General features: G+C 47.4%; 1 protein-coding gene across 3 annotated transcripts in view; it reads right to left on the reverse strand.

Annotated features, from left to right (window-relative positions):
• gpia (glucose-6-phosphate isomerase a) overlaps window positions 1-11,925 on the reverse strand; it is a 13,101-nt gene extending 1,176 nt beyond the window's left edge. For 2 of the 3 annotated variants that reach the window (XM_040132019.1, XM_040132020.1), the window contains exons 1-16: window positions 11,644-11,925; window positions 9,910-10,000; window positions 8,520-8,588; window positions 7,007-7,126; window positions 6,832-6,915; window positions 4,870-5,016; window positions 4,480-4,551; window positions 4,146-4,190; window positions 3,921-3,974; window positions 3,500-3,560; window positions 2,816-2,859; window positions 2,124-2,276; window positions 1,469-1,598; window positions 1,258-1,334; window positions 611-739; window positions 280-355 (exon numbers count right to left, since the gene is read on the reverse strand). In XM_040132019.1, coding sequence (XP_039987953.1) covers window positions 280-355; window positions 611-739; window positions 1,258-1,334; window positions 1,469-1,598; window positions 2,124-2,276; window positions 2,816-2,859; window positions 3,500-3,560; window positions 3,921-3,974; window positions 4,146-4,190; window positions 4,480-4,551; window positions 4,870-5,016; window positions 6,832-6,915; window positions 7,007-7,126; window positions 8,520-8,588; window positions 9,910-10,000; window positions 11,644-11,762 — 1,471 coding nt within the window. In that variant the 5' untranslated portion in view covers window positions 11,763-11,925. The remainder of the gene's footprint in view (window positions 1-279; window positions 356-610; window positions 740-1,257; window positions 1,335-1,468; window positions 1,599-2,123; window positions 2,277-2,815; window positions 2,860-3,499; window positions 3,561-3,920; window positions 3,975-4,145; window positions 4,191-4,479; window positions 4,552-4,869; window positions 5,017-6,831; window positions 6,916-7,006; window positions 7,127-8,519; window positions 8,589-9,909; window positions 10,001-11,643) is intronic. The other variant, XM_040132018.1, reaches the window with a different exon arrangement.
• Window positions 11,926-12,699: the final 774 nt, after the last annotated feature.

The raw sequence follows: 12,699 nt of genomic DNA on the forward strand, positions 1-12,699 counted from the left end.
TTAAACGTGAACTGAAAAGCAAACAGGACTTGTGACTTTTCTAAATATGAAAACCAGCCTGTGGCTCTGACCCAGAAACAGGGACATCTAGTGTCTAGGTCTGATTTCAGGAACCGAGAGGTTTCATTTAACCTTGTTTTCAGCCGCAGGTCGACGGTCACTGTAACCCTAGTTTAGTGTGGAGTCTCTGGTGCTCATGCTCAGCTGTGTCCTTCACCTTCTCAACCTTTTCTCTGTTTGCTTTAGATGATGTTTCTTGAGTCAGCGCCCAGTACTTACCAACCAGAGCTCCCAGTATGAACGGGGTCAGCTTCTTAAAAACGATGGAGTTGCTCGGCTTGTTCCCTTCGAAAACCTTAAGGTGAAGAAGGCAGAGCGTTAGTGTGTGTGAGTTTTTATGATCTGAAACTTTTTAAACCTTCAGTGGGCGATTTCAAAACTGTCATAGCTTCTTCTCCCTCTGATCATTTATCTGGTGTTTGTCGCAGGCCAAACTACAGCACAAAAGAAGCGACTGTCAGGTGCTGACACGAAGCAGAGGTTAATGAATCGTGCGAGTAAAAAAAGCTCCAGTTTTCCTGGTTCAATCAAACACGACTCTTGACTTTACTTTGTGCGGCAGCAGCTTCTCCAGAGCGTCCCCCTTCATGCCGCTGGCCTCCAGCTCTTTACGAGCCTCGTCGGGAGTCTTTCCCTTCATCAGAGCTTCTGTCTGAGCCAGAAAGTTCGCCACCAGGATCTGGAAACAGAATCAGCACGTCAGCCTCCAGGACACTGCTTCGATTAACATTTGAGACAAGGCCTTTGAACAGATTTATGAGAAAGACAAGATTTGTGTTTGTCGGGGAGATCAAGCTGTAATCCTTCCCATCGGTGTGTAAGGGACAGTGCGGATCTGACGGAACTGTGTGTCAATAATTCCCCTGCAGTTTTGAGTTTATGCTGAGCTCTGCTCCTGATAGTGAATCAAAGAAAGATGGAGGCCGTAGGGCATCAGTCACCTACTGTTCTTCAAGGCTGAACAAACGCGACGGTTCAAACGCGTTTCAGTGCCCACGACACTGAGCTGAGAACGGTTGCTTTTCTTAAAATATAGAACAACGAACTTAGTCAGATTTTCAGAATCAAGCCAAGTATCGATCTTTTATCACGATCAGACCTCCACATGGTAAAAATGAAAGGGCCGTCAGCTGGAACGCATGAGGAGGGTGTGGGTGCAGCAGGTGTGAAGAAATGGAGCCGCGCAGCGGACGTTACCTTGTGGTGGAGGTTGTCTCTGATTGGATGCTGAGACTGAGCAGGAATGAGGAAGTCAGCAGGAATCATACGAGTACCTGGAGAAGACAGAACGAGTCAGTTGACCCTCGGGTCGTGGTTTTTGGGATCCACGTGAGCCCGGTATTTACAGAATTTGTAGGTTTGTGTAAATCATGTAAAGGTTTTGATGCGAACAGGATCGGCTCCTGACCTTGGTGGATGAGCTGGTAGAAGGCGTGCTGTCCGTTGGTCCCCGGCTCCCCCCACACGATGGGTCCGGTGTGGTAGTTCACACGGGTGCCGTCTTTGGTGATGTACTTGCCGTTGGACTCCATGTCGCCCTGACGACCAGACAGCCGGCTCTCCGTTAGTCACATTAACACCGAGCATAGCAGCACCACTGTTTCTCGCGTGTGAGAAAACGAAGCTGGGAACATGCTCGGGTTTTCGGAACCGCTCACTATTTTGCACGAGTAAACTTCCCTACTTTTAAACTAAGTGACGCAAAGTTCACAGTAATATTAACCTCTCGAACTCCTTAAAAATACCAAATCTGTCAGGCTGAATTCTGGGAATAAGAATAATACGATGCAGCCATAAAAACATGGGATCATGTAAACAACAAACAGCTTCAGTGAAATGTTGAGACAAGATCTAGAGCCGAGGTGGAGAGTCGATAATGGCGACCACCACCTGTTACAGCAGCACTGGGGTTTAAAGTCATTACTACTGACAGACTTCGCCACGAGAAGGTGAACATCTGAACATGCCAGTAAAGTTGGTGATGTCTGAAGCGTCTCCACAGCCTGCTGGTTCCCTTGTCCCTCTGAGCAGATGCACCCCCCCGTCCCGTCCCAACTACTCACCTGTTGGAAGTAAGCAGCGAAGCGGTGCATGTACTGGTCGTAGGGCAGCATGGCGTGAGTCTCGGCCTGGAAGAAGTTGACGTACCAGATGCCCAGAAGGGCCAGCAGAACGGGCACGTTCTTGTCCAGAGGGGCGCTGCGGAAATGGTTGTCCTGCCGGGAGGAGAGGACGTTAAAAAGACAGCAGACCAGCAACAGACACAAACGCTGGTTTCTGTTGAAACGGTGCAGGGTGAGTGTGAAACTGTGTTTTCTTCTCCTTAATTTAAGTTTGATATATTTTTGTTTAATTTGTGATCTTATTTATTTTACACAGGGTTTCTGCAGCTTCACCAAGTTAAATTTGAGACAGTGGATTTTAATACCCGTGTCCCAGTCATACTGGCCAAAGTACAACGGTGTTACTCTTTAAATCGCATTCAGTGAATAAACCTTAGTTATTTCACTGAATATTATACGTTTTGAAACTTGATAATAATGATAAGGAGAAGGAGGAGGAGGAGGAGGAGGAGGTGTTCTCAAACATTCAGTTATGAAAGGTTCTTGTGCAGTAACCAAACAGAAAAATGTCCATATTGACAAAATTCACTTTTTGTTCTCAGGTAGAAACATGAAGCAACAGGAGGCGACCGTCACACGGCAGCTGATAAAAGCTTCTAATGCAGAGTAGAGAGAAGATAAATATTCTTTACCATCCAGTGAGCTCCTGCCAGAAGCTGCTCAAAGTTTTCAAAGCCTGAAACACAGCAGAGGGCACACAGAGGTCAGAGGTCACATATGACTGCAGGTGGTGACAGTAGTTTAGGATCTTTGTACAGTGATGAATGCAAAAAATAAACTGATTAGGAAAAACCTTACATGAGAGAGAGATTTTATTAACTGAATAAAATGAATGAGACCAGAACAAGAACACAGAGGAGAAGCGTTTAAGACGCCAATTGCATCGATCTGTCTCTTAAGCGTTTAACGGAATCTTCATCTCCTCCGTGCCTCAGACGTTTGGGTCTTTCAGAGCATCAGCGGCTCACATGCAGGACCGTGCTGTGATTTCCCAGATGAAATCGGCACCGAGAGAGACGGGAGGTTTCTCTGAGCACCGATCGTCAGCCTGGGTTTCACCTGTTCGGCATCAAGGGTCAATGCAACTACACTTTTTACACCAGAGCAAATCACGTTCAGCTTCATCCTCTCTGCTCCACTTAGACTTGTTAGATGAAACACCTTAAAAAAGGTGTGAGTCTCCATGAGACTGGTGGAGAATTACTCCCCCCCCATTTTAACCCGATTTAAGTGCTGATGAACATTGATCAATACATCACTAATCAATACCCAGCCCTGGTCTGAGTAAAGGTTACGAGTGATCACAGAAGACGTACCTATGTGCAGAGCGATGGACAGACCGATGGCTGACCACAGTGAGTAACGACCTCCGACCCACTGAAACATGACATCACACAGTCACTCCACCAATCAGAGGCAAGACACGAACAGTCTCTCTGACCTTCAAGGCTCCGGGACGTTGTGGTTACAGTTTGTGTTCGTTAATGTGTCAGTGGCAGGTAGGTGAGTTGAACGCTGCACTAGAATTAAAAACCGTCACAACGAAGCTGTGAACTGCGTTTGTCGGCAGCCACAGAAAAACCTGCACTTGCTCCACTTCACCGACCTGCCACTGAGCAGGTTACAACCAATAACAACAATCATCCGGTTCACATGCTGCCGATTCTCCGTGCCATCACTAAGCCACACACACAAATGTGGTCTTATTATTCACTCTGATCTCTCTGACAGACTTACATCCCAGAACTCGAACATGTTCGCCGTGTCGATGCCAAAATCCTTCACTTTGGCCTGGAGAGGAGAGAAGAGATGAAGAGGTGACGTTAATGACCCGCAGCAGCTGATGAGAGCGAGAACATTCGCTTACACGGATGATTTGGTTATAACAACCACGGACTTAACGTGGCTCCGTATTTTCCACCGTAGGAACTCAACCGGTCAGTGTTTGGATTTAAAACTTACTGCGTTGGTGGACAGAGCCGCAAAATGTTTGGCGACAGCAGATTTCTGTGGACGACAGGAAGAGAGAGAACGTGAGGACGATGGAAATGGGAAGAGACATTTGTCTCAGACAGCTGAGATCTGAGCTGCAGAAGGTCCATTATTACAAAAACCCAGAGCATTTTATATTTGAAGGCGGAGTACAGCTGCCTGACATCGATCTTGAAGTATTAGTTTAGATGTTATATTTTATAGCTGATTAAGGATTAAACTCTTCGCTTGTGAGGAAACAGATGAATCTGCTGCAGGCAGATCACAGTCATCCTGTCGGCTCTCAGGAAACTAATCCACTCACGTCTTTAGCCGTCTGGAGGAACCAGTCTCTGGCAGACTCTGCGTTGGTGATGGTCTCCTGGGTGGTGAATGTCTACAAAAGGTCAAACGACACAAAGTGAGATAAACACATCAACTGAAATGAACTGACACACACAATGTTTGTGGTAAAAACCGCAGCAGTTTTTACACAGAGTGACAGGTGCGGCAAGTCATTGCGTTTCTCATGACTCTACGGAGGATGTTATTGAGTATTTATGGCCCATGTTCAGACACTCACCAATCAAAGCCTGTTGGTTCTTAATTTACTGAAAGATCACACCGAGGCGTTGCTCAGGCAAAACGGAGCGAAAGCACCACTACTGAAAACTGTGTGTTTCAAGGTGTTCCTGTGTGCGTGAGAGAGCCAGACCTTGGAGGCGATGATGAAGAGCGTGGTCTCTGCGTTGAGCTGGGCGAGGGTCTTGGCCAGGTGAGTCCCGTCGATGTTGGAGACGAACCACACGTTTGGTCCGCCGGCTGAGTACGGCTTCAGAGCCTCCGTCACCATCAGAGGGCCCTGAACGCAACGCAACAACACGCGGTTACAGCGAGCCCGCATCAGCGCTCCCGAACTCAACTCGGGTATCTTCCAAACCAACCTACCGTCAACCCCCCCACAACCACATCCCCTTAATTTACGAATTCATTCATTGTACAACAGACAGTTCTACCCTCATCCTTACACTAAGCAGCACTGCCGTCAGTAACATGAGTGTGTCCTGGGCCGTCGGGCTGCACCGACCGCTTCCTTTGCTGAATTCAACACATTTTTTTCTGTTCCTGTTGTCAGACACTGAGCGAGGATTAAATCTGATCGCTGCTCGTAAACCCTTCGTTGACCAGCAGTCGTTAATGAAAATCATAAAAACCATCATTTATGATCATGACGTCCACAGAGCAAATAACCACGGGTTCATGCAGCAGCAGCGCTGTGAAAGCCACGGCACTGACATTACAAACCGCACTACATCTGAACGAGCTGCAAATGTGTATTTATGCCGTAAACCACGAAGAACGGATGTAAACCAATCTAAAACTGTATATTTGGCGTTTCTGCTGAAGAACAGACCACGGAGCCGTGACGCAGCCGCAGCTCAGCCGGGTTCTCTGGACATTCAAGGTTCTTCTGAAGTTAGCGAGTCACAACAAATCTTAATCCAGCTGTTCAAGAATCTCCGTCTCAAAGTCATTCAGGTGTAGACCAGTGACGCACGTTACTGTCGCCGTGTGTACATTTGAAATCAAACATGTTCCTGTTGGTGACGGCAGAATTGTGGAAAACGGACGCATTGTGGTTCATTCGGCGCCTGAAAGCTGCAAGGACGTTATTTTAAAACAGGAAGCTTTTATCTACCGTCCATCAGGACACAGTCGCCTGCACCTTGTACCTGTTGCACCACTGCTGCACACATGATCGCAGTGAAAACACAAACCCTCGCTATCCAGTAAGACGCTGACAACTCAAGATCTAAATAAAGCTCAGTGCTGCTGGAGCACACACACCCTGCAGCTTCATGTTCGCAGAAATCTGGACAGAAAATTACATCGGCAACTGCTGCTTGCTCTGTTTATGACGACGGTAAACTCACATTCTAATTAATTAATTGTAGATTAATTGGAAAAAATAATCTGCACAATAATCAACACTCAAAATGACCGTTACTTGCAACCTGGGAGTTCCTGTGGCTAAACCTGCCAGCATCATTTTAAAGTGCGTTTCTCACTGTGTGGATCCTCCTTTATAGTTGATGTTTCTTAGTCTACATGCAGACAGTAGTGGCCGAAACACTCACTCAAACGTCACTGAATTTTCATGACACACTTTTGCTGCCACTTTTGATTCATTTCTAACCTGTGAAGTATATAGTGACTATGTTGGGGAAAGTCCTATCATGGGGATCTTTTTCTCCATGACTTTATATCTGAAGTAGATGGAGGCTAAAACTACATAAAACAGGCAGGTACACGAGTGAGTTTTTTCCTACTTTTACACTGTTTGCTCCACATATCTGAACAAGCCCAGAAAACCTGAGGTCTGCTCAACTCTCAGTTCTTTTAAATCAGGAGTTAAAACTTCTCTTTGCATTTTATTTAATTCCATTTGGCTTATTTTTATCTTCCATTTTATTTTACACTTTTAAATCCTACTCGTGCATCTTTAAATCGTCTAGCGTTTCTTATCTTGATGCCTTTTGTGAAACAGTACCCGACTTTAAAGGATCAGAAGCGTTGTATATGTTTCCATCTCTGCAGAAAGGCAGACGTCAGACTGTGACGGCAAAACTCAGGTAAACAGATAAAACCTCAGGTGTGTATCCGAGAGGCCTCTCACCAGGTCGGAGCCCCCGATGCCGATGTTCACCACGTCAGTGATGCTTTTTCCACTGAAGCCTTTCCACTCGCCGCTGCGAACTTTCTGTAAACAGAACACAAACGGTCGTGTTTTTAATGTCTCCCACCGTGGCGATACCTGTACGATCACACACACACCCTAACACACTACATACGTGACAGAAGGCCTTCATCTTGTCCAGCACCCTGTTCACCTCTGGCATCACGTCTTTACCGTCGACGCTGATCGGCGTGTTGGAGCGATTACGCAGAGCGATGTGGAGCACAGCACGACCCTATAAACACACACACACACACACACACACACACACACACACACAACATAATCACATTCATAAAGACACAAATGGACGGACAGAAAGCCAGACACACACAAAAACACACAACACAGTCAGTAAAATTCAGTTATCGATTTCTTGTTAAGTTCATTTAGTCTGTGATACTTCAGGTTTTGACTGTTGGACAAAACAACATGTTTGAAGACGTCACTATTATCTGGCATTTTAGACTCAAATTAATAGAGAAAATAATCAGCATATTGAACGATCATAAAGATAATCTTTAGTTGCAGCACACAGCTCAGCCTGCAGGTATAAATACACTGAATAAATGTCAGGCAAGAATAGAAACAAATATCTGGTTAGATATAAATCATTTAAATTTTTTTCATAACTGACTGTTGAATTAGTTTTTATTTCAAATGTAACAGATTCAATGATAATGAATGTAACTGCTAATTTAATCTTCAATTAAATCTACTCCTGTGTGTCTTCAGCGATCAACACATGTCTCTACAAACTGCAATATCACTGAGGATGCTGTTACACAACAGCACTGCATCATGACCTGTGTGTGTGTGTGTGTGTGTGTGTGTGTGTGGAACTCCCTTGAATGACTAAGCACTGCGCGCACACGCACTCACAAACAGGCTTGTCCAGTCACCGTGACTCTGCAGCCACTGAAAATCACTGTTAATGACTGTCTCTGTCTGTCTGTCTGTGTCTCTCAACAAAAAAGCAGGATGAGGTTTCAGTAACCAAACAGCATCAGGTGCATTACCACCTCCTTCTGGACTGGAGTAGACCCTGATCCACATCTGTGATCAGATTTATGACCCAGAGAGACAGAGATGTGAGTGAGTGTGAATCAAAGAGTCTTAAATCTGATCTGGATTTTATCTGATGTGAAACACACTTGGAATGACGAGTGGTTTTGTGTCTATTCATTTATCACAGTAAGAAAAGCAAAGGTGTCATTTATGACATTAGTTCTGGTTCCACTCCATTTGAAGGAACAATTCAACATTTAGGTAAGAACCTTTTCTCCTCTCTCAGAGTCAGATGTTCACACTGATCTCGCAGTCAATATGAAGCTGCAGCAGCTGCTAAACTTAGCTTAGCTTATTTTAACTTAGTTTACGGCCTTTTACTGAAGGAACCTGCAGATACCCCCATTAAGGCAATGCAGCACGAACCGCACTGCTTCCTCGTGGCCTGGTGGCAAACGTTCTGAGGCCCGGTACCAGTCCACGGGCCAGGGGTTGAGAACTCCTGCGGTAGATTAGCTGAAGTTGCTCTCTATAGTGAAGGACAGTGGGACGCCGTGGGTTCTGTTACACTTGCATTAACTGAAGCTGTAACATTCACATGCCGCACGATCGGTCAGTACCTCGGTGAAGTTGATTTTCTCCCCAGAGAACATCTTCTCTCTGGCCTCCTCCACTCCCCTCGACTTGGCCTGTGGACATCAGACAGGTAAAACTTAGACAGCAGCACGTTCAGCTCACATCTGAAACATGAACTCTGGAGCTCTGAGCTGGATTATTACAGCAACAGTGTGCGAGTGTGACAAAACTTTATTTCTTCAGCGATCCTTCCTTTGTGCCATGTGAGGAGGAAGTAGAGGTCGTTTTGTACGAGGACGTGTTTCTACTGTATTACCACACTCCCGCATGTTAACACAATGCTGCAGGACAAAGCAACACACGGGGGGTATTTGTTTTCTCTTTCAAAATTAAGTGTGGTAACCTTCCCGTTTCACTGTATCCTTGAGCAACAGTGTTAAGATCAGGGCCCGTTTCTCTGTTCAGGACATCAGGCATGACTGGGCAACACATTCCTGATCCTACTTTCAGGACTAAAAAAGAAAAGAATTTTATCAGCCTTAACTTGGGAAACAACTCCTATCTGTGCTGAAACTTGTCGAGGCTGCAGAGGAGCAGCAGGAGACGAAGTCAACCGGAGACGAAGTCAACCGGAGACGTGTGCTGGACCACGTCTTCACTGATCACTACGAGCTTATTACAGGATTCAAACGTGATCATTTTATGACCAGAGTGCAAAACACAGCACACGGTCCTCACATCTTAAATCTTAATCGTCTTAACAATAAATGTACATACAATTTAAACTTGAGAATTTGAATGAGCCGATCCTGATCCAATCACGTCATTTTACAGTGTTAACGCTGCGTCTCGCATGTGTTGTGCACAGTACACGTGCAGTGGTTTGGAAACGAGGTCACGGGGCACATGGTCCAGGTCCCTTTTCAGCTACACCCCCCGTTAGCATACCTGTCCTCACAGGCAAGAAAATCATTATTTCTGTATCGTCCCGCAGTGCTGGTAAATGCACCTGGACAGTTTGAGCATCTCTCTTGAATAAGGCTCTGCCATCAGTGGTTTCAAATGAATGGCTAAAGGGCGAAGTAAAGCCATAGTCTGTGCGCATCAGTCTCAGAACCCTTGACCAGTCAGGAGCCTTTTTCTGCTCCGAGATGCCCGATAAATATGAGCCCGGACCTCACCTGTAACCCCACCTACACCTGCCCACCCCTGCAGTAAAACAGCAGCATGCTTACGAGTGTCACAGCTGTTTAACATCTGGCAGGAGGACGATCATCGGGTCATTTGGAGAGACTGGATTTAAGACAAGCTCAAGCTGTGTTACTATGAGCCAAGGGGCCTAAGGTTGATTAGAGGAGACAGATACAGTCCCTGTGCAGGCTGTGTGTGTGTTGGTTCAACATAAGACACTGTCCAGGGAGGGGTGTGTTTTACCATGGCGAGCAGCATGGCCATGACGTCCTGGTTGATGAGGTTCTTGGAGTAGTCCAGCAGGATTTCTCCATCGTCTGTCTCCAGAGTCGTGCTGCCCAACAGAGTCAGATGAAATAAAGACACGGCCGAAAAAATTAGCCAGTTAACCGTCCGATTCCATCTACGGGAAAACGTTTGCAAAAAAGCCAAACATTTCCACTTCCAGCTTCTCAGGCGCCTCGTCAGCTCTGTTCTGTCACAGTAAACCAAATCTCTGGGGGTTTTGGACAAAGCCAGACTGTGGAGGACGTCACCTTGAGCTGTGGGAAACCCTGATGGACCTTCTCCACTGTTTTTTTGGACACTTAACAGACTAAGTGGTTAATTAATTAATAGGACAAACTGACAGATTACCCGACCATGAAAAGTGCTTCTCGCTTTATTCCCCCAGCAGTCTGAATATGTATTTGAAGTAAAGCATCTAATCATCACGCCTGAGAAGCTGGAACCAGAGAATTGTGGGTATTTTTCCTTTACAAAATTGACTAAAACAACGTATGAATTGTTAAGTGTTGCAGTTCTGTTGAAAACCACTGGAGTCAATGAGGAGCCTCGCTGTCACACGACATACACCCCCGGTCTCTGCTCCTAAAACAATAATCAGCCCGTTTTTAATAACGACGCGAAAATCACAGATGCCAGGCTGTGTGAGGTCTCCGTCCTGTTCGGGCTGCCATCTTTGGCCCTTGTGCGGCACCATTACCACACGACTTCGCAGCTTCTTCCTCTTTGGCCATAGGTGAAAATCCGCTGCTCGGCTGTTGCGAGGATGCGCCGGATCGCACGTAGCCAGCGTGAGTCAAGCTGGTGCCACCGCAGCGGGGCAGACATCCCCCTTCCCCCCGACCCATGCCCCCGAGAGTTCAGAGCGTGAACGGAGCCGTTTCACGGTGACTACGTGCGGCAACAGCAGATCAACACGCGGCGTCCATTATCGGACACTGCGCCAACAGGTAGCACTCGGGGTTCGGCGGTGTTAGCTTCAGTTAGCCTGCCCGGAGCCGCGCTCAGCCGTCGGCCCTGCCCGATTTTAAACATTACAGTGCAAAGTCAGTCTGTGGATTAGGAGACGGTTAGAAGCTGGACATGCTGCCGGGAGCAGATTAAAACTACACCCGGATGAAAACGGTGTGAGCGAGCAGTTCTATCACCATGTGCGACAACGAACGACGGGTTTAAGCCGGCGCTAGCCCCGCTGTAAACCCTGGTGCGACACCTAGGACAGACGCAGACGACACACACACGGTTCCCCGTCCGTCACACTGCTTCCATTCAACATTTTATCCGATCGGGAACCTCGTTCATGAAGCGGAAATCCCGCCACAGCCAACAGCATACCATTGTCCGGTAATGGATGCCGAGGCATTAGCGCGCCGGCTAATATTAGCCATGTTATTTAAGAGACTGACGGCTGATTTACCGGACTGACGACGGACAGGTGATGATTTTTCACTGGCGCGCGGGCAGGTGAGAGCATTCAGCCGGGAACGGCTCGGGCGAGGACGTTAAGGCGAAGCGCCGACGGGAAACGATGACCTTCACCCGAGCGGAGGATTCGCGGACCCGCCCCGACGGTTACTTTCAACGGGTAAACTGACCAGCGACCCGGCAGCGGTGCGTGTGATGTTACGGGGAGTACGGCTGGGGTGTACGCGGGAGCCCCCCTCCCCCCAACACCTCTCCTCCGTGTCCCACCTGAAGCTGCTGAATCTGTCCTTGTCACCGTCAAACATGTCCCTCATGTTGAGGCTCCCGCCGTTGGCCTTGTACCACTGCTCCAGCTTCTTGTAGTTGGGGTCGTTGGTCAGAGCCATGGTTGTACTGGTGATACTGGCGATACTGGCGGTACTGGCGGCGGCCCCGGAGTTACTCCAACCTCAGCGGTGCTAGACTGGTCCCGGTGAAGTAGAGGAGCGTCTGAGGAGGAGACGCAGCGGCCACACGGTTCGCTCGGTCTGCTCCAATGACGGCGGGCCTCACCCCGCCCCCGCTGTCTGACCCCGCCCAGCTCCCTCCCAGTCCCTGATACTGGTGCAGGACGGGCGTATGGAGGCAGACTGGGGCCAAATACAGTCAGGGCATCCTTCGTTCCGCGACAAACGCATATTTACACATTTGCAAAACGCGAAAACAATTTTCACGTCGGTCTCCAGGAAGAAGGAATCGGGGCCGGAAGTTCTATTTAGAACCGTGAAAAGCAGCAGGCTGAAGAACCGAACCGGGTTCTGTCTCAGAACTGTATCAGCCTGAAATAAGAGCATGACAGAGCAGACGTCGTCACATATTTACACTAAATCTATTCTGAAACTTTGATTGTGACATTGGACCCAATCCGGGAGCTCCTGGATCCTGTTCTGGAAGGATCCGGCAGATTAAGGTCTGGGTTAATTATTGCGTTGTCTCAAGAGGACAAGTCTCATTTTCTGTAGATCAGGAGGTAACGTAAAAAACAATTGGCCGTTCTCAGCTTCCGTAGTCGTATAACCGGCTCTGTATTCTGAGGTTCGCAGCCTGGAGCGTCCCACTGGCGTCTTCAGACTTCTAGTGATTGATTTAACTTGTTATATTGATACAGTTCATTTTTTTAATTTTTATTTTTTGTGTGCATTTGATCCTGTAATGTTCTACCCTTTGCTAAAGCGATCGTCTTTCATGTTCCACCTCACGATTGTTTTTTTTGATGTTGTTGCTTCGACACTTGGCTTAATTAAAACCATCCCAGTGGAAACGGGAAACGTTCACACAGGCTGT

Source organism: Xiphias gladius, chromosome 8 (genome assembly GCF_016859285.1).
Source record: "Xiphias gladius isolate SHS-SW01 ecotype Sanya breed wild chromosome 8, ASM1685928v1, whole genome shotgun sequence".
NCBI classification, from domain to species: Eukaryota; Metazoa; Chordata; class Actinopteri; order Istiophoriformes; family Xiphiidae; genus Xiphias; species Xiphias gladius.